This window comes from Lacerta agilis, chromosome 9 (assembly GCF_009819535.1).
Source record: "Lacerta agilis isolate rLacAgi1 chromosome 9, rLacAgi1.pri, whole genome shotgun sequence".
In the NCBI taxonomy this organism is placed as follows: Eukaryota; Metazoa; Chordata; class Lepidosauria; order Squamata; family Lacertidae; genus Lacerta; species Lacerta agilis.
In genome coordinates, this window is record NC_046320.1 from 38,080,933 (window position 1) to 38,103,377 (window position 22,445).

Consider the following 22,445-nt stretch of genomic DNA (forward strand, 5'->3'; position numbering starts at 1 on the left):
CATTTGGGAGCTGATTTGTTCAACAACTAAGGGGTTCGCTTACCAAGGTACCACTGTACATGTGCTAACAACTGATTTCTTAGACTGCAGCGTAGTGTCATCAGAGTCACTACTCTGATGTTGCACCCTGATATATCATTGCAAAGTGTTAGGGTAGAAATTCAGCTGTGTGACTGTAGTATTCATTTATTTTTCTTTTGCTACATTATATACTTGAAACTGTCACAGTCATAACCTTAATGTTCTTCCTCTCCCTTTACTAATGCTACTATGACACATTCATTTTTACGAAATGGGCATTTTCTTTACTCATGATTACATCCTGGACAGCTCCACTCTCCTGACCCATTTCCTAGAACCTTCACAGTTCTTTTGTTATTACAGTGGATGTAAAATCCTGTTCAGTAATTTAGCTGTTTGTCTTCCTTTCTCAGAGCTTTGGTGAGTGCATCAACAGTAAAATGGAAAAATATTCCACTAGCAAATCTGTTACTCTGAAGTGTATAATTTGGCAAGAGCTAAGGGCCATTCCTTGAGCTATGGGGACTTTGATATCCCTTAGCCATCAGTAGCACATATTGATTCATTACATAATAGTGAAAGTACACTTTGGTATTGGTGCAGTCTTAGAAAGAGTAGTGTCCATTATGATGATTTTACTCTGTTTTTGAGCAATATGCAATAGAATGAGGAAGCTGATCATTAGAAAGTACACAACTGCCTACAGAGGCTACATTTCTCAAAACACATTCTAAGTGTAAAACAAACCAATAACTTGCTTATGTGGGCCATTTCTTAACTTTTTGGGGACCCTCCTTCCCCATTTATCTTTTTATTTTTTTCCAGCAATGTTACACTTTATTGAAATCATTGCGTGGTGTCTGACAAAGAGCAGACCTATTTAAAAGCTTCTATTTGGAGGATGATTTAGTTGAATGCCATCCAATGGGAGTAATTGTCACTGACCTTTATTTCCTTATAAGGAATTAAATCTTAAAAAAAGGAATTAAATCTACTTCTTAGATAAATTTTCTCATACAGTTTTGTCTTTGGATTGTCAAGTGTGTGTGTGTTTGGTCTCAGTCAGGGGTTGGCAAACTATGGCCCGGGGGCCAGATGCGGCCCACTGGACTCGTAAATCTGGCCTTGCAGACCTTGCTGCCCGCTCGGTCAGTCCCTGCGCTAAACTGGTGCAGCATGAAGGCTGACTTTCATGATGCTGGCAGGGTGTTGGATTGGCTGCAGGAAGCTCCTGCAGCCAATCTGAAGCCGCGGACGCCTCTGGGTGACACTCCTTCCTTCCCGCTGAGGCGGCCGCGTATGGCCAAGAGCCGAGCGGGAGGAAGCGGCGGCAGTGGGGAGGCTGCCTCCACTGCCCAGGCCAGTGGCATGGGCTCTGCACCCCATGAACCCCTGGCCGAGGCAGAGGACGGCAATGATGCTGCTGATGACAAGGTGCCGTTGGCGGCTGCAGCGTGAGTGGTGGTGGTGGGGTTCTTTTTGGGAGAGGGTGGGTCCGGCCCCCCACAAGGTCTGAAGGACAGTGGACTGGCCCCCTTCTGAAAAAGTTTGCTGACCCCTGGTCTCAGTACTCACCTGTATGGCAGCTCCTAGTCCAACTAGGCTTTTCAGGTGCTAATTATTTGTAGAGTGTCTGATCCTAGAATTGTCTAGCTGCTGAAGCCACTCCAGAAATAGTATCCTTTTATCTATAAAATGGAATATTAGTTGGAGTACATAAACATTGCAGTTTTCTAGATGTATGGGTTGTCCCCAAGCTCTGTTCTAATGTATTTCTCCTTGACTTTCCACATTCTGGGCTTGTTTGTCTTTCATGTTCAACATGTAAAAATAAAGAACAAATTGTTCAGAATCAGGCTGAAGGTTCAATCAATGGACTGAAAGTTCAGGAACTTGGGTATGATTGAGTGTTCTTAGGATATCATAATTGGTCCCATTTGCTTGTGTCATAATTTCATAATTAATTGTTTTTCCTTTGAGTGCAATGGTTTGATTCCTATTTAATAGATATATCAGTGGTTCTTATTTGCCAATAATTTGTCTATTTTTAAACTATCTATATCCCAGACTCTCTGTGCATACTCTCATTATCATCTTAAAGCAATTTGTGTATATTACCATATCTCCAATACCTGTTCTTTAAAAGTGTTCCCCTTTGGTGCTTAGTGGCTTCATCACTTCCAACATCTGAATGGAATGCACTGGATGCGTTTACCACTGAAATGTTGGTGGGACAGTAGGTGTGGGAGGGTTTAAAATTGATAGTGTTGAGCATACCTATAAAGGTTCTTTTTCTTCTTTGCATTTTCTCTGCACAGTTTATATATAGCATAGCAACAAAGTGAGATGAATCCTGATTTGACCTTAAGTGCCTTGCCATTCAACTGAGTGGTTTTCCTGTAGGAATAAAAGCTGACACTGCTTTGCCTGAGTTCCTTCAATCAATATTAGCGTGGGACAATACACATTATATAGATATGAAATAAAAGCATCCCTATTGATACAGATGGATAGACAGACATATTCCTGGCTCACATCTTAAAAGGTTATGGCAAAGAGCAGACTATGTCTGGATGGGACTGAAGAATTTTCATCACTGGTGAGTTAACTATAGATAGTCGGGCATTGATTCCCACATCTTAAGGCCATTTGATTTGGCTTGGAATTAAATACTGTTACCAAAAGAGGACTGATTTCTTTCGGCTTGCAGAATGCACTTATTAAAATCATAACAAAATAAAATTTAAAAAATCCTTCCAGTAGCACCTTAGAGACCAACTAAGTTTGTTCTTGGTATGAGCTTTCGTGTGCATGCACACTTCTTCAGATACTGTACCTTTATTAAAAATCATGTAATTCATGAATATAAATCTAAAATAGAAAACTTGTAAGGAATTTGACTGACTAGAAATATGAATTATGATAAAGGTGCAGGGAACAATTTTCCTTTGATTTTATTAATCTCATATATGATTTTTGTGTATTTTGATACAATGTTTATTAAATGTGTAGAAAGGAAATGGTTTTGAAATTTATTTCTATGAGTGTCCTTAGGTTCCTTCTTCATGTGGCCTCTATGCTGAACATAGCTTTGACCATGCTTTGTGCCATATAATAGTTGTACTAATAAGATGATCAAATAGTATAAGGTTTCAAATACGGATTTAAAAATCAGATTCATTTGCAACTTTCTCATCTGAATGTGTGTTTCAGGCTAATAAAAATTACTGCAATTATAAACCATCTATATAGATCTTTTGATTTAGGCAGTTGACCCAATTCAGCCAACTCTTGCAATTTGCATGTGCATCTTTCTATGGATGGTTGTGTATTGATTCTTTGGTACATGCAAAATTAACTCCTCCATTCAATACAACGGTCATGGCCACATGGACAGGAAGTCTATACAAATTGTAGTACATGTGGTTTGGTTTTGGATTGGTAATGTTTTTAAGGTTCCTGTTCCAATAATAAAGTTCCTGTCATCAAATATTCTTTAAACCTCACATGTAGCAATTTTATCACTAGAAGTGTTTGCAGTCAGTTTATACTGAGGTTGGCTGTTCACAGAAGGAAGGCATTATGTGGAATAAATCTGATGGAAGCCAACAAGTGTAAACAGCTCAAAGTCCCTGTTGCTTATGCTATGGTTGAGGTGTAAATATCTTCTGCTTCTATATTTAAAAGGAAAATACTGTACCCAAGTTGCTAGTATTCACAAAATTATTGCATGAATATAAGAAGAACCCTGTTGGAGCAGACCAAAGATCTGTGTAGCCCAGCACCCTGTTTCCAATAGTGCTGGTCAGATATCTCCAGAAAGCCCACAAGCAATGTTTTCAGTAGTCCTCCCTTGTTTGTTCCTAGCATGTTTTTTTCAGGTATGTGCTGCCTCTGAACCTGGAGGCTCTATTTAGTCATCATGGCTAATAGTCTTATCTTCCATAAATTTGATTTTAACTTTTGAAACTGCTGCACTTTCTTATGGCAATGATTTCTGTATAAGAACATTAGAGATACCAGATCTCCAGTGACTTAGGCAGAAACCTTTCCAAACCCTGCTATTTTAACATACCAGGGAGGAAGCCCGGGACTATCTGCATGTAAAGCATGTTCTCTGCCAATGAGCTATGAAACTTCTGTTTCAAGAGAGAGGAGAAAATGCATAGCATTTAGATCTCTGCTACCTGAGGGCAGACCACCAAAAGCTGCCTTCTGCTTATTCCTCTCTATTCCAGTGGTGCAACAGCTGACCAGCTGCTTCTGCTTCAGGTTTTTTAGGTGATGTAGTAACAGCAACACAGGTGCTGCTACAGGCTCTATGGGGCCATGATCTCATCTACAGTGCCTCAGTCTCAGAAAGGCCCCTACCGGGGGGGGGGGGAGATGCCCTTGGAAAGCCCTGTAGGATTGCTGCTGACTGCCCTGCTGTGGTGGCAAAAACTATTTTTTAAAGTTTAACAGTATTTGCACTGTGGCAAAGCAACGGTAGCACATACCTCCTTCAGGACCACCTCTCCCACAATGCCTTGCTCTGAGGGAAGGACCCTGTCTTAGAATGAGGCACTATGAAGGCAGGGTGGTGGCGGCAAGTGATGGCAGCCACAGCTGGGAGTCCTGCAACCAGCAGGAGGAAGGCAGCAATCAGCCACATGTCCCAATCCTATGCCTGAGTCTTGTGACTAATTTTGTCTCAAGGAAGGGCCACCACTGCCTGACAGCAGCCTACATAGGGGACAGTCTGGTGCTTCTCCTTCCCTTTGTCTTTAAAATGTTAGAATCTTTTGCTGGGACCAAATGCAGTAGCAGCATCACTGGAAAAGGAAGGGGAAGTTGCCTGTGAGAATACTTGAACTTCTTTCTGAAAGATACAAAAGGATATGAAACATGTAGCATGTGTGAGAGGCAGATAGATAGAGATTGGGTGTTGTCAATTGCAACTTCCAATCTAAGGCCTCTGTTGAACAAAATCCCAACAGTGCTAACACACTACCAGGTATACATATATATATTATTATGTTGCCATGTTCCACCAAAATAATGAGGAAACATGAGTGCTGATTGATGCTTTTGTGATGTTCACAGCCATCTTGATCTTTGCTCCTACATCACATAGATTATATTGTTAACTTGTTGGGATCATTCATATTTTTTCCTGTGTGTATGATGTATGGATGCTGCAGTTCATATGTAGTGGAAGCGGGTGGGGTGGGGGAATCAAAGCCCTCTTGCTTCTTGAAAACTCCTAACCCATACATATCCCTATACCTTTTTAAAAGCATTTCCAGCAATACCATTTCCTCACAGTGTCTTCTGAGTTCCACTGCTCTAGATGTATTCCCTATGTATTAGATCACAGATGAAGAACCCATGGTTCTCCAGATGTTGTTGGACTCCCAACTCCCCCAGCCCTAGCTTGTGTGGTCAGTAGGGATGATAGGAGTTGAAGTTCAACAACATCTGGAGAGCCACAGTGTCCTTATTCCTGTAATTAGATTGTAATACAGACTGATATGTTTCATACTGATTGGAATGAAGTTCCAATTAACCAGGACATTTTATACCCGGCTTCACCAACTTTTATAAACCTATAGCTACATTTGGATTTTAGAACAAATGCTGTGAATACCACCCCTCTGGTCACTTCTGTCTGCACTCCTGCAGATCAGCCACACTGCAGTGCCACACGGAAGAGACAGAAAGATCGAAAGCACATACACACTTGATTTTTTCAAGGGATCTGAGTACAAGTTGGATTCAGTAGAATCAATCTGAGCCTCAAAAAGTATGTGGGTGTAAGAGGCAATGGGAAAGATTTGCACTCTTCCACCTTAAGCTCTAAGTACTTGTCAAGGGAAAAAGAGTTAACCACCCTCACTACTTCATGACTAGGGGCAGTGAGTGGTGGAGGGAGGGCTCTGAGGCTTCATGGATATCAGGGGAAGATCTCAGGTGTGCCAATGTACCCATGAACACCATGCTGGTGATCCCTAAGCCCTACAGACTAGGCAGGTTTCCATATGTCTGTGATTTCTCTATATCCTTAAATATTCTAAATTTCCTAAATATTGTCACAGTCGCTGTGTAGACCTTGGTATGAATGTCCTCTCTCTGCTAGTTTAATTTGAAGTAGCCAAGCTCACCATAATTATAAGTGAAGTGCTTTTTTTAATGATAAAGATTTGAGAGTGTGGGTATATGTATGCATGTGTGTCATTGATTGCCAGGAAATGTGGCAATGACTAGCAAATCCAGTCAGAGGAGTCATGTGTAACATTATCATTGATGGAACATTTTTTACCATTAAGCCTTCAAACTCTCTTCTTCAGCTGTCAACACATGGGCACTTTTCTGGAGCCAAATTCTCTCATGCTGTGCACTGCCTGCAGCTTGCCTGAAGCTCAACTTTGACTGAAAATGTTGATTTCACTTCTTTTAGCCTTGTTCTCATTTAGCGTTAAAACCTGCCTAGAGTCTGCCTTTTATTCTGTAATGTACACATGCATGTGTCAGCCCTTGCACACTTCTGATGTGAAGTTAAGGTGCTCAAAAGATATGCTAGTAATCTCTATGAATAATTGATTAGAGACGAGTCTGGCGGTGTTAATTGTGAGGTGCAGCTGAGTGAATGCCAAAACAAAAGCTCTTCTGAATGTTTCCGGGGAAAAACTTGTAAAGTCTTTAGCATTGAGCAACAGGGTCAGTGCACCGAAGTGGAATTTAAAGGATGTTCTTGACTGTAATGGATTTTGACTTGCTTTTGTCATGTGCCTCAGTGCATCATTGATTGGGCACTTATTTGTTAAATCAGCTCTATTTTGTTGTTTGTCAGACCATAGACTGTTGAAATCTTCTTCTTTTTAAAAAACCAAAACCAAAAAAATCTCTTTAAAAAAAAAGATGTTAAATTATCAGATTTCATTGATAAGAATGTTATGTGGATATAACTGTGAAGAAACACATTGTGGGGATATCCACCAGCTTACTGGGGAATGAAAGGAATGAGTTAAGATTTATCTGAACTATTGATCGTTCATCTTCTTAAATGCTGCCTTTAAATTCAGCTCAGGGCTGGTCTCCAAAACTATTTCAGCTGGAAAAGGTCTTAAACAGTGTGCAGTGAAAAGCATTGCTCAGGGTACGCACTATGCCATATCTAGTTTGGAAAATGGTTATATAGGAAATCTGATGGATAAAGATTAGGTGATGGGTAATAGGATTCTCGGCTTCAAGGAGGCTTCTGAGTATTGGAAAATGCAACCTTCTGCAGTGAGCTGGAGTTTTCAAGGTGCTGGGGGGTAGCTAGAGTACAAAATTATAAAGTAGACCCTGAACATGTATGATAATATATCTTCATAGACATAGGTGGTGTTGCCCTTGGAATGAATATTCACTTTCCCCAGATGATTGCTGATGGTTGGGAATAAGTGTTTATGGTGAATTCTTGAGTAATTTACCAGTACATAGGTGGTGGTGTTTAGTAGGAATGTTACTTTTGATATCTGAGGGCATGAGGGAAAATAATGTGTTTATAGTTAATTGCTGGTTTGGGGGCTTGCAAATAGTTTTCTGTTGGCACACAGGAATGTTTTCATCTTCCCTATACTCAAAGCGATTCTATCTTTTAGCCCTTATTCTTTGGATATGTTTTATGTTGCTCCTGGAATGGGCACTTTTTCTTTAGGTAGGAAATCAATCTTTGGGGTGAAGAGATTTTGGATTCAACACTAATCCTTAATGCAGCTGTGGGGAACCTTTGTTCCTCTAGATGTTGCTGAACTAAACCTCTCATCAGCCTCATCAAGCATGGCCAATAGCAAAGGACAATTACTTGTAGTTCACAACATCTTGGAGGTCAAAGGTTCCCAAGCCTACTTTAGAGGGTCTCTTTGGTCACTCTAAACTAGACCAACTACTGGAATGGGATTCTTCTGTACCCCGACAGGCACAGAGGCCTGATGCAGATGCTCTCCCCACCCTGCTTACCACTCTTCTTCCCATATTTTCCCAACAGTTGTACCAGACTGATTGCTGACTGATTGCTGAAGCTGCCATCCAGCATTTAAGCTGGGCAAGTTAAAGTTTATGTTGCTGCCCTTGTATGCTAAACCAGCTAGTAGTATGGCTAATAAAGGTGTGCCCTGTTTTATTTGCTTAGCAATTATTTGCTTAGGGATTCCAGTGAACTCCTCTTCCACGGAGATCACAATGTATTTGGGAATATTATTCTTCCTAATCCTTTATAATTCTAAGATAAATAAGTACCGGTAGATCAATCCATGTTTACTATCCAGCAAAATGGACTGTGAGAAACAGAGTAAAAACTAACTTAAGTATTCAGCATTGCTATTGCTCTTATGCACTGAAGGATGAATGCCTTCGTCTTAGACAAGGTTTTCTGTTTTTGCAACCCTTGCAAAAATGGGGAAACAGTGAGTTGCAGCCAGTCATCCTTTAATTTCAAAAGGATCACAGGAAACTGAATTTTTATACTGGGTCAGTCCATTGTAGAAACTCAGAACCGCTTCAATCCCTTGATTGATCGTGTACCAGAACTTAAAGATGAAGAGCTAATTAAGCCTCAGATAACAAGCGTCGTGACCAACAGTAATAGAGACGGCCCTCCTCAGAAGGAGGAATTGGACCTTGGCACGGCTAATCATTGTCTACACTGTCTAGCAGTAGTTCTTGAGGGTTTCAGACAGGAGTCTTTTTGAGACCTTCCCAGAGACACCAGGAATTAATCCTGGGTTCTTTTGTGTGCAAAGTACGCACTCTACTTTACTGAATTCCCCAATACTATAATCAGTTAGTAATGACTAACTTAATTTATTTTAGTGGCATGGAAACATGCCTGAAATAGCATTGCTCCAGCCCAATGTTTGTCCATCTATGGTAGCGGATCCTCCAAGGAAGCATGGGTGCTTGATCCACCAAATATTGCTCATTTTAGATTTTGAGCAAAGATTAAGAAGTGATTAAAAAGTGAAACGTGAGCAGATGGGAGAAGAAAATGAATATACTCAATACACGTTACAGCAACCATGTAATTACTTAAACACATACCCACTCCCATCTAGTACGGTGTTTCTCAAATGGGGGCCATATGGCCCCCTGGCCCCCCAGATATTCCAAGGGGGGCAACCGGTGAAAATTGCATAAATGGGGTGCCACAGCACGAGACTAGGGGGCCACAGAGGGAAGTGAGAAGTGAAGAAAACAGAGAAGTGACCCAGAACAGAAAACAGAGAAGTGAAAAAAATAGAAAATGGAGAACTAGAGTGAACAGAGAAGTGACCTGGGCTTCCCAGTGAATCAGGGTCAGCAACCTTTTTCAGCCGTGGACCAGTCCGCCATCCCTCAGATCATGTGGTGGGCTGGACTATATTTTGAAAAAAATATATGAACGAATTCCTATGCCCCACAAATAACCCAGAGATGCATTTTAAATAAAAGCACACATTCTACTCATGTAAAAACATGCTGATTCCCGGACTATACATGGGCCGGATTGAGAAGGCGATTGGGGCGCATCCGGCACACGGGCCTTAGGTTGCCTACCCCTGCAGTGGATGGAGCACCACATGCACTGTGCGGTAACATCACTTCTGCTTCCTTCTCCCTCCCACTTTCCCACTCCACTGCTGTGCGCACCAGGCTGTCCACATCTCGTTTTTCAGAGCAAGGAGTGTGGCTTAAGCAGTATGTAGAGTGCTGTTTCTTCATGCAATTATTACTGTGAAAGGAGATAGGTTGCTGCATGCAAGAGTTACTCAGCCTAATGCGGAATCGCCTTAACATAATAGGCACAGAGGTGAGCTTCGGTTATCCCTCACAGCAATAGAACCGGATATAAAATAGCTTGTTTCTGGTCATCAAGCAAAAGGGTCACATTGATTGAGAAATACTTAAAGTATAAATTTTTATGTAAAAGTATTTTGTATAAATTATAAAAATTATAAATAAAATATGTTCTATTTGCAAACAAAACATTTAAATAGCTACCTTTCTACTGGCAGGAAATGGAGGCCACAGGAAGGAAACAAGGTCAGAAGTGGGCCATGGTTGAAAAAAGGTTGAGAAACACCGATCTAGTACACTGTTATCAAGCAAATCTTGAATTTAAGCAGCTTTGTAGGAGTAAGGCCAATGTGAAGTTGGCAGTCACTCCACAGCATAGTTTTCTTGGATTCTCTCATCCTTCATTCTCACCATGCCTTTTGATCATGTGAATTGATCATCAATCTCTAATGAAAGAGTGAAATCTAAATGTGAAACCAAATGGAACAATCATTCAATCAAACCCTTTATTGTAACTTTGTAGTCCATTATATTTAAAGTAGGGTTTTTATATTACCATTATCAGAGATGATATAAAAGCATTTCACTTAGTGTTGAACTTAAATGATCATCCAAGCAATTTTCTTCTCCCTGAATTCAGGCAGCTGAAGTTACTATTATCATTACTATTACTATTGGCTGACTCAGTTGTCTGTTTGCATTATCCTCCAAGTTGCCATGGTGTCATTTTATGGCTTAAAAGACAGAGCAAATTTTAAAGTATTTATTGCAAGTATTCTTTGGTTTTACATAGTCAAATGCTTAGCAAAGGAATCTGTCAAGTTTCTAGAGTTTGCAGTGTTTGCTGGCAAGCAGCTCATTTCGTTGATCTTGGGGCTGACAGAAAACACTTTTTACAATTGAAATAAACTTTTAAAAGCTGACCCACAACTTGCAGCAAAATGCTGATGTTCAGGGATGGGGAAAATGCTAGAAGTCATAAAATTGTTGCTTCCTCAGAAAATCCACATCAGAGAAGTCTGATTTTAAAATTTTAATTTCAAATTCCATATGAAGCTTAAAGCTCTCTTGTACAAATCGGTACAAGGATCTGGCTTCAATCCTAAACACACTTGGGTAGTATGTGCAACTTACTTCTGACAGTATAGGATCACATAATAAAGAGTTGTTTATTCACACTCATATGCATAACAACACATCTACAATACCGGTACTCACATTGTATTCTTCTGATTCTTTTCTAAATGTGCATTCAGTTCCAGGTTCTAACGCTCCTTTTATACTTCATTACCTATTGCATTATGGAACAGTGGCTTTTTGATCAATATATAGCCATGTCATGTTAAATTTCATTCAAACCACTGGGTGTGGCATGACACAACAGCAGACATCATTGGACATATCAGTACCCTTTATGTCCATGTGTGCTTCTGTTCCACACTTGAGTTACCCATGAAAATGTCAGGAAAGAACTGTTCATCAGAATACCACCCCAAATTTTATCAAATGGCAGTGCAAAACTTCCATAATTTTCCAAGTCAGTGGGATTGCAAACCAATTTTTTTTTGTAATTAAAACAAAAATGAGCACTAATCTTCTGCTAGATTCTGCTAGAACGCCATCAGTGGCTTTTACATCTTTTGAAAGATCACATAAAACACTGACATTATCAGGTAAGAAAATATTGGGTGCGGGGGGGGGGGAGGAATAAGGTGCTATCATTGATTCTGTGTGGGTGCACGATAAAAGCCAATGTGACATAAGGTGCTATCTGAACTCAGCCTAAATGTTAACAAATGACTGAACACCTTTTTAGTTCTTACGATTTGCCCTCTGGCTTATTGCATGGCATTGGTAGGAATGGCAACTGGTAATGTATAAACGTTTCTACAAACCTCAGAGACATCTTGAAATTCATCAACATTTGAAAGGCAGCTTTATTCTCCTCTTAACCATGTGTCCCTGGCCTAGGGAGCTCTTTGGCTTTTGAATGGCTTTTAAAATACAAAATTATGGCTTTGCTCCTAACTTCCCTTCAGTGAGCAGGACAGAGTTCAATCCACGGGAAGGGACTTTCCTGTCTACCCTTCAGCCCTATGTGTTCCAGAACATTTTCTTCTGAGGACTGGATAATTCTTGGGAATGGGGTGGGATATGGTGCAGGGTTTTGCAGAGATCTGCCCTTGGGTGAGCAAAATAGCAACTTTGAATCCAAGCCTAATGTTTCAGATGAGACACATTAGCGGATACCAGTTGCTGGAGAGTACTGTTATGCTCAAATCCTGCTTGTGGGTTTCCCACAGGCATCTTGTAGGCTGCTGTGAAAGCAAGGATACTGAACTAAATCGGCCATTGACCTTGTCCAGCAGGCTCTTCTTCTTATGTTCTTGTGTCATACCAACAAATCTCAAGTCCTGATAGCTGCATTCCACACCACTCCAGCAATGGTTTGAAATGACAAAATCACACGATGAAGGAAATGCCATGTGGCAAAATGCCACCTCAGTACTGCGTGCGCGCGCACACACATACATACATGCCCGTGGCCCGTATGCAAATACCTTCTGCATGATTTTCTTGTTCCATACAGAGCTGCCTAAATCCGTCTTTATTTCTATCCTTTCACTTTCACATGTATTCATTCTGTCTTGTTTCTGCTTTAAACTAAATTATTTTAATCCTCATGTAAAAGGAAACTTGGCTTTGGTCCTTCTCTTTGTGATGGCCCATTTCTGAGCTGGAAAATGGGTGAAGGAAAGCTGCTACCCACGATGCCTTTCTTGTGTTGATGTATCCAGAGAGGCTGGCTTGGATCAAGAAGGTCCCTTGTGTAAGTGGAAGGCAACTCTCACTTAAGCCCCACCCCTTTCTGTACGTGCCTTGCTTCCACTGCAGTTGTTTGCACCGTATACCATGCCATTTCTAAAGGCCTCTTATCCCTGAGGAGGGCTTATCAGGGGGCATTTGGTGGAGGCAGAAAAGTCTCATGGGACTGAACTATACAGCTGCAAATAAAATGTTTTAAGTGCAATATACAATGTGACACAGGGCCGTCTTAAAGGGATCGGCCGCCGTGACGCGACGATCCCTCAGCGCCCCCGGCGAGCCGCCTCTCCGCCCACCTCCCTCCCGCGCTGGCCGCCCCTCGGGAGGGAGGGTGGGCGAGCGGGGGATGAGGGGCATGGCGCTGCAAGCCGGCCGCCCTCCGGAGCCCCAGCTGCAGCGCTGGGAAGGGCGCGCAAAGCCCCGCGCCGCTCCAGCGCCACGCCCCTCATCCCCCGAGGGGTGGCCAGCGTGGGAGGGAGGTGGGCGAGTGGGGAATGAGGGGCGTGGCAATGGAGTGGCGCTGGGGCTCCAGAGGGCGGCCGGCTTGCAGCTCACCTGTGGGGGCGGGTGCGGGTTGGGGAGGGGGCGCCCGGTATGCCGGCAGGCTCGCGGAGGCGCCCCTGGGGGGCCCGGCTCCCTGGCGCGCCGCGCCACCCAACCCCTATGACGAGACGGCCCTGATGTGACACTAGATGGCAATGGTGAGGCTTATGGAAAATTCAATGTATTTTTTTAAAAAAACATTTCCAGAACAGTTTTTATATGTGTGTAGATTCCACCATAATATGAGCAGCTTTTGGATACTATGTATCTGGATCCAACCCACTGTTTTGTTTGGTTCCATTATAAAAAGAGTACTTTAAGATCAACTTTGTCTTCCTATCTCCCAGTACAAACTTCCTGCATATTTCCTGTATATATTACTTTACTGGAGCTGCAGAAATGAGTTCTGTCTTCCTTCCGAGTCAACGGTGAGTTTGTGCAGTTGTAATCTACAGTGAGCAGTTTAATAAATCTGATGCAATTTGCTGAAGACAGGTGGGAGACTAGAAATGGGATTGGATTGCAGGAACAGGAACTAGTGAGGTATAGCTTCTCAAAGAAATTAGCGGATGAAATTTACAGGGAATCTATGTATGGCTGCAATGCCATGAATTCTTGGTAAATAACAAAGAGGGTAGAGGGGGAGGAAGACACAGCATACAGCAACCATGGGAAACTTTTTCCAAGCCAGTTGCACAAGGTGTTTTTATTTCTCTAAATGAATTATAAGGGCAAACAATGGCAGATCACCTGGGGCAGAATGGACAACATCAACTCGTGACCATTTCTGGAAGCTGATCCACACTAAGAGGATGAAAATATATTTTTTTGGGGGGGGTGCAGTGTTGTTGAGGCATTTACATCTGTCTTCATGTTTTCACCTAGAAAGGCATAATAATATAAAGTAATGCATTTTGCCCTGTTATTAAAGTTTGCAAACCTTTTGAGAATTTGTTAGATAGCTCTCTCTCCTCCTCCCTCCCATTCCTGATAATAGTAGTTATCCTCCTAGTGCAGTAGTTCTGGGACTACTATTTACTTACACAGCCAAAAAAGCAACAAAGGTTGGGTTTACATTGGGATTGGCTCGAGTGCTTGCAGTAAAAATTTAGTTATCCAGAACTCTGCTTATTCCCAGGGGATATGGATTGGTAAAGTACCAGCTGGTGCATTCTGTTTGTAAAACATGAGATAATCTCTCTTGTAATGCTACAATTGTGATATCTATGGAAATATGTTTAGGAGAAAGAGGAGGAAATTGCTGGAGATAACATCATACCAATTTGTTTTGTTAGTAGCAGCTAGGAAACATTTAACTTATTTGCAGTTGTTAATAAATTTTGGGGATATATTAAGTTGTCTTTCAGCAAATGTTTAAGTTATATGACCAGTGAATCAGTTGCTTTTCTGGGCAAGTAAATTTGGTTTTCCTTTTTTCATCTTGCATTATGTCTGTCTAAAAAGTATAATAATCTTTTCTCGAATGATTTCTTCCCTTAACAAAAAAGAGAGGTGTTGTTGAATTCCTATTTTCTTAGTTCCCCTTATCAGCTAATTGTAGCTTTTCATTTCTATAAATTATATTGCAAAACAAAAAATATTTTACAGAGTTGATCTTCCTTCTCATTCCTCTCCTCCTGCTTCATGCTTTACTTGATAAATGAATACTTAAAAGTTTGAAGAAAAAAATCCTCCCTTCTTAATTTTTTTAAAGCCAAAAATTCATTGTGGGTGTGTGGCTTTCTACATGCCAGAAAAAAACAATCAAATGGCAAACCTATGTTTCCCTACCCCACTCTTCTGAAATCCCTGACAAGCCCCAACACTTGGTCCTTGTACTGCTGTACAGATCTATTCATTATTGATGACTTGGGCCAGGCAGGCAGGCAAAGTGCACAAGCAACACGTATATAGATGACCATAGTGTGAGGTTTGCACTCTGCATTTAGAAATTACCTTAATTCCAAAAGAGGGCCTCCACCCAACCACCCACCACAACTGCTGCACAACTTCTATTACTTTATACTAGGGGCAGTATACTCCACAGAAGCGATGAGCCATGCTGATGTAGCAACAAGATCCATGAACATTTTTTACTAATTCTTTTTTAAAAATAAAATAAAATAAAATAGGACATGTTCCATAAGGATCTAACTATTAATGAACAAGGAAATGTTCATTAGTTTTATTTTCCAAACATGTCAGACATACACCTCAAACGTAGCAATTACCGTATTTTTTGCTCCATAAGACGCACTTTTTTCCTCCTGAAAAGTAAGGGGAAATACCTGTGCGTCTTATGGAGCGAATGGTGGTCCCTGGAGCTGAATTGCCCAGGGGCCAAAAGCAGATTGTGCTTTTTATTTTACAAAGAGAAAGGGGAGTGTTGAAAGGACCCCGCTCAGCAGCTGATCAGCAAGAGATCGGGAGAGAGATAAGAGTCCCTGCTCCCTTTCAGCCACGCCCTCCTTTGTTGAATGTGCTGCAGAGGGAGGTTGTTTGTTTCCCCAGGACATGTGACTGGCTGATTAGATTATCTGTCTGCAAACAGTAGAAATGGCTCCCTTTCCTTAAGATTTTTTCAGAAATGTGAGTTAAACCCCATAAAAATGGGGGTTTTCCTCTTTGCTTTTCCCCCTTTGCAAAAGGAGCTTTGCTTTTCCCCCTTTGCAAAAAAAGCTGCAAAACCTTTAGCTGATCCTAAAAAAAGGTCTTTTGCCTTTGCAAAAACAGCTGCAAAACTTTTAGCTGATCCTTAACCCCCCCCCCCCCAAAAAAAACACCCAGGGCTTTTGGAGGAGGAAAACCAGAAAAATATTTTTTCCCTTGTTTCCTCCTCTAAAAATGAGGTGCGCCCTATGGTCCGGTGCGTCCAATGGAGCGAAAAATACGGTACTTTTGAAATCCTATTGACTTGATACCAAGCATATATTTGTCTCTGTGGTCACTGCTAGAAAATCACCTGCTAGAGTCACCAGGGTCGTGCCATGGACCTAGCCACCACCTGGGCATTGGACAGGAACCACAACCACCGGATTCCTTTAATGGAATACCCTTCAAGGGGAGGGGTTGGTGATTGCCACAACCTCCCCTCCAACACACAACACATAACACATTTTCCAATGCCTGACTTGCCAAACCTTACAAAGTTATGCCGATTTGCTACGAGGTAGGCGAAAAACCAAGTGGCTGGTGCCAATCTGCGAAGTGGAAAAAATTCCTACCAGCCCCCTTGGACAACCAAGCGACCAACCAAGGTCCATAGCAAGGTCAGGTGCTGAAGCAAGATAGAGGGAGGGAGGGTGATCCAAGGAACCCGGAAGAACAATGAAGAGCCCGTGGGGCTGCTAAGTGCAGCTAAACCATGCTTCCCAGCCAGCCGGATTGGCTGGCTGGGGTGCATGACGTGGGTATAGGACTCCAATGATGCAGGGGGCCCGGCCACGCCATGCCCCCGCAAGCATGGGAAGTGATTCCCGCTCACAACCCCTCCCCTCCCCTCCGGGAAGAGGAGAGGCGTTGCAAGATCCTAGGATGTTCTGGAGACAGGCTGTTTTTCCCAGTGTGCTCCCTTGGTGTGCAAAACTCATTTTCTCCATAGTTCCCCTCACCAAAATTCCCACTTGTATCTCTCAAGCATCACAGTATTGAGGGTAGCAGGAGCGGGGGGGGGGGAGAGGGAGGGAGAACCACCACCATCATGCCATCTTCCTGTCATATACATTTTGTTCACACTGTGGACTGTACTAATGGTGATGTACTGTGTATTCAGTTGCATCATATCCTATGCTCTGTCTTGGCAATACAGGTGAGGTGGTCATTCATACAGAGTAAGGTGGTTTAAATAAAAATAAAATAAAAAATCCCTCCCATTGAAACCAGTCAGTAGTGTAAAGCTGCACAACGGGGCGTGACTGTGAATTGAAGGGATATAGCATGTGTGTACTCCTCCCCAGGGGACACAGCATGTGTGTACTCCTCCCCAGGGGACACAGGTGGCGCTGTGGGTTAAACCACAGAGCCTAGGGCTTGCCGATCGGAAGGTCGGCGGTTCAAATCCCCATGATGGGGTGAGCTCCTGTTGCTCGGTCCCTGCTCCTGCCAGCCTAGCAGTTCGAAAGCGCGTCAAAGTGCAAGTAGATAAATAGGTACCGCTCCGTCGGGAAGGTAAACAGCGTTTCCGTGCGCTGCTCTGGGCATGCTGGCCACATGACCCGGAAGCTGTACGCCGGCTCCCTCGGCCAGTAAAGCAAGATGAGCGCCGCAACCCCAAAGTCGTCCGTGACTGGACCTAATGTTCAGGGGTCCCTTTACCTTTACCTTACTCCTCCCCAGAGCCACCTGCCTCCCATCCATGATTCTCACCCAGCCATTTTGGCCATTCCCTCAGCGTGTCTTCAACAGAACAAGTCTGTAGGTAGCATGTTCCAATGACATATCTGTGGTGGTCTGCTGTATCTTGTAGCCGCTCATACAGATCTCTAGTGTAGGGATTGCCTCATAAATCAATGGGAGTATCAATTTTCGCTTGATTGTGCTGATATGCAACAATAATTGCAATATACAAATGTCATGCACATTTCCCCATATAACATGCTTACATTGCTAAGATTTTCTTTAAAAAACAGAATGGGTTATAGGCAAGAAGTTTCATGTGTGAATTTGCCTTGTAATGTATGCAAACATGAAAAATTATATTTCTTTTGATAAAAATGTCTCCCCTAATTCTTGCAATAGCCTTCATTTTATTAGATAGAGATAAAAAGTAAAGCCCTTTTAGTTTTAAATTAGAAATGAAATTGAATATGATGACTGACTGACAATGAAAACTGCTTGCTTAGAAAGGCTATATACTCTGGTTTGGAAATAGTGATGAGAAGCCATTCTGGAAGTGGGTTATATTTAACTTTCTAGAAAAGGAGTGTCTGCCAACATTAATTGTCTTTGCCATGGTGCATTATTTTCATTTCTTGTATTGCCTTTGTCACCATTTGGAAATGGCTTAACATCCTAATGTAAATTTCAGACGGTAGAATCAACAGCATAATAAAACTTCCTTTTAAGTACTGTAGCAGGTTTTTCCCCCCTGGAAAGTGGCATAGCACCATCTAGTGTAGAAAATCATTTCATTTTGACATAATTTTCTATTCCTAAGAATGCCATAACACTCAATTAATTGGACTGTTTCATGGAAGTTCAACTAATTTAGCACACAAAGCATCCCAGCCCAAAATATTATCTCAGAAAACAAACAATACTCATGTAGCCTCAGTCTGGTGATATGATTTAGCACTGCTGTGGTACAGTCCTCAAAATGTACAATTCTTTGTCTATATATGCTGAAATAGAAAATAATGAGGAACAGCCAGTATCTGTCCCATATCCAGATTTACAGGATTTTTGCATTTAGTAATTTATCAACAGAAACTGGGGGGGGGCTTCTTCTGTGTGTTTAGAATTGTTTATGACCCTTCATATTACTGTAGACCTAAGGGGCCTTTGGACTTAAGATTTAAAATGCCCAAATAGTTACTTGGATCATTGAAATCCTGAAAATTGACCTATATTCATAGTATATATCTGCAAGCACATAAAAAAACTTTATCAAATTTGTCAGCATGAAGACAACCAAAATAAATAGGAACAATAAATGCGAATTTAGACCCAAGCATGTATCGTCAGGTAAATTTGTTTCCCAAAGCATTCAGCTCAACAGAGACTGTGGAAGAGAAGGGTTGACCAACACAGAGAATGTCAAGGGAAATATTTTGCATATTTTCTATAAAATGGTTTAGTAGGAACTTTTGCTCTCCCTTAATCATCAACACAAGCCGCATACATTTGTAGTGCTGGGGTACCACTGCATTTCCAGGTGGGGTTGTTGCATATGTAAAGCATAAGAACCATGCTTCTACAAAAAGAGATGATAATCCCTTGCATTTTAGCCTCACAACCCTGGCACATCAGCTTATATGAACATGTTCTAAGCACATTGTCCATAGCAATAATATTAAAATAATCAAAGCTTTATAGTTTTATCATTTTGTAAATCTCTTTGAGTTTCTTTTACAATCAAGCGGTATATAAATTTTATGAAATAATTAATGTGACAGTAATTGCATTCAAGGCCTCAACATAACCTGATTAATGGTGATTCAGAAAATACACAGGCAAGGATCCAAACAAGCACACTCCTCATTCCACATTCCCAAGGGGAATTTGGACTGGTGAAAGTAACTCTTCATGCTGCTTTAACTCTGGGAGCTTGAAAAGCAATTTGTGATATGGCATGAGGGTCTGTTTAATTGTGTGTGTGGGGGGGGGGGGAAGCTGTCCCCCCAAATAGCTCTTTGGATCCCTGCCATAACTTAGGTACATAGAATCATAATTATCCCTGGCCTGTTGCTATACGTCCATAGGAAAGGGTGATACAACCTTGAAGCATTAGAGTAGGTAGTACCACTCGACTTTGTAGACAATGGAATACTAACTTGCAGGAACTCCTTGCAAGTGAGGGAGGAAATCTAGCATACCAAGTGAAACTTTCTAGCCTAGCCACTTCTTGCCTGTTTGGCTTTTTGATTCTTTTTAAATAGAGTACTTAAAAAAAAAAAGATACCGACCCACATACTGTCTGAAGTGGTATGGTCTACTTACTCTACCACCTCAGGTTTCTGTTGCCTCATTCTGCTGCATTTGTAGCCCAAGCCTCCAAGAAATAGATATTAAATTGTGTGCCTTGCTAAGATCAACAGGGACTGAATAGGCATGTATGAGAAAGCATGAAAAAATGTACAGGGAAGTGAGGTAGAATTGAAATACACATTGCTGGTGGAGACAGAATACGCGCATGAAAAAGAGAAAGTACAAGTGGTATGTGTAATGTATTGAAAGAAGAAATAAAAATCCAATTTAAGTTGGTAATGTGACTATTGGCCAGTTCTCAGCAGAGAATTGTGTTTCTTTGTAGACGTTATCACCATCAGAACAAGTGGCAGAGGAAGGGGGTGCGGGGGTGTGGTTCACCCTAGGTATCATCGCTGAGGGGGGTGACAAAATGACAAAAATATGAGGTTTTTTGTTTTTTTTAAAAAAATGGGCTCATGAAACTTTTTAGTCAGTCAACAAATGTAACGATCTACGCCGCTGATCAGAACATTTTGGGTAGACGCCCATGTAAATTGCACATTCATTGGCAACATAAGGTCACTGCAGTACCTAAAGTATTTGATAACACAGGCAGATCTAGCTGCAGATGTCTAGTAGAGTCCCTGTCCCCACAGCAAAATCCATTAATTCTGTTCTGCTGGGCAGTTCGTTCTAAGTATGTGTCCAAACAAGTGCTTGAACTGTGTACATGGCAGGTTTGAACTGCACCCCACCTTTCTTGCTAACCGTGAATGGCATGTTAAGACAGCAGCACCTTCCCTTTGCAGGCAGTGTGTGAATTTCAGATCTATGTTCAAACTGTTTGTGTAAGCTGTACTACCTTATGTTTCCAAATGCATATTCCATCAGAAGTATCTTCTGTATAAATACTACCGAAGCTCTTCTTTGGGCTCCCATTAATTCCAGTGTTGCCGACACAGAAGAGAGTCTTGGGGTATTGACCCTTGTCTTAGAAACATTTCAATATTATTTTCAGAACTGGACAACACTTGGACACCCATATTTCTGTTTTAAATGAGACATTTCTTTCCCGTGTGTATAAAATTGTCTTCACTCAACTGAGAAGTTTTTCTAGTGTGTAGAAGATGCCCTCTGCTGGAAGAGAGGGTTTCTCACATCTGTATGTGTGGGTGTATGATGTATTATATAAAATAGCATGTATATGTATGTATGGTTTTTAAAAGTGATGCTTACTCAAAAACTGTTGCTCAACATTTTTCTTCTTCTGACCCACCACATACACGTACACATATTCCTCCTCTATTATGTAAACCAAACATTTGATTACTTTGTAAATTCTAACCTGCATACATCCCATATTTTTCTTCTTTGATGTTATATTTACTACATTTTAAATATTACATATCTATACATCTAAGTAACATACAAACCATTCATCTAATCAGATTATGCTTGCTGAGGGCATAGGATTGCAACTAAAGCTACAGTGCTATGCACATTTACTTGGAAGGAAGTCCTATGGAGCACAGTGGGACTTCTCAATCAATAAGCATAGGGCAATGAGCACAACATTACTGGGGGGGAAATTACTTTGGCTTAGTGCTATTCTTGTACAGTGGGAGGCTGTATTGACACAACTCTTATCCAGTCAATGGTCTTTTCCATCCCTGATGACAGAATAACTCAAAAGAGGCGGCATAAGCTTAAAATATTGTAATTGTAGTCAGTAGAGAGCCCTAGATAACTGTCCTTCTATCTCTGTCCCTATAGCCTCATTGGAGTGTAGGAGCCCAGCTAACCCTGAAATCAATCATGGCACAGTATCAGAAGTATAAATGCCCCAGCAAAGAAATATTATTCATGTGTCCTCTAACAAGACACACAGCATAGGGTTACATAACCCTACTACCGTGTCTAAAGCACAAGGAGCACACAAATTGGAAGGGGATATAGTGGTGGGGTGGGGTGGGGTTGGTGAAAGGGCAGAAGAATGATGCTTGTCTTTTCAGAACCCTTCCAGATACTCTGCTTTTGAACACAAATGCCCAACAGGAACTTCAACTCCATTGTTGCAACTTGGACTGCAACAACAAAGCACTCAGGAGGTATAGCTCACTGCGAGGTTGGGGTTGGGGGTGGGGAGACACTATACTTCAAAGCAGGTATCCCTCATATCCTCCATTCCTTCTTGCCAAACCACCAAGAAAAGATGGGTGAGCAGAGCACTATCATAAACACCCACAGTGTCAGTGTGTCATCCAGCGTAGCATAGTGGTTAGATTGTCGGACTAGGACCTGGGCATCCAGGATTAAAATCTCCACTCAGCTCACTTGGATGAGTTACTCACTCTCAGTCTAACCTACCTCACAGGGTTGTTGTGAGGATAAAAATGTGGTGGGAGGAGAACTATGTATGCCACCTCGAGCTCCTTGGAGTAAACATGGGATGTAACTTAAATAAATAAATAATGTGGATAAAGAGTTTACTGGCTTTATGCCCCTCCATTTACTCAACAGTTTGCAGCAGTGTTTCCTGCATAGGGTTGTTGTTGTTCAGTCGTTCAGTCGTGTCCGACTCTTCGTGACCCCATGGACCAGAGCACGCCTATCCTCCACTGCCTCCT

The 22,445-nt window shown here is 41.7% G+C and overlaps 1 protein-coding gene across 7 annotated transcripts in view; it reads left to right on the forward strand.

The window, feature by feature from the left end:
* The window catches only part of SLC10A7 (solute carrier family 10 member 7), a 122,004-nt gene that overhangs the window by 47,641 nt on the left and 51,918 nt on the right, over positions 1–22,445 (forward strand). The window contains exon 5 of one of the 7 annotated variants that reach the window (XM_033161380.1): positions 21,831–21,846. The exons of the other annotated variants lie outside the window; for them this stretch is intronic. Coding sequence (XP_033017271.1) covers position 21,831 — 1 coding nt within the window. The 3' untranslated portion in view covers positions 21,832–21,846. Of the gene's footprint in view, positions 1–21,830; positions 21,847–22,445 lie in introns of those variants that run through there. 7 annotated transcript variants of the gene reach the window in all.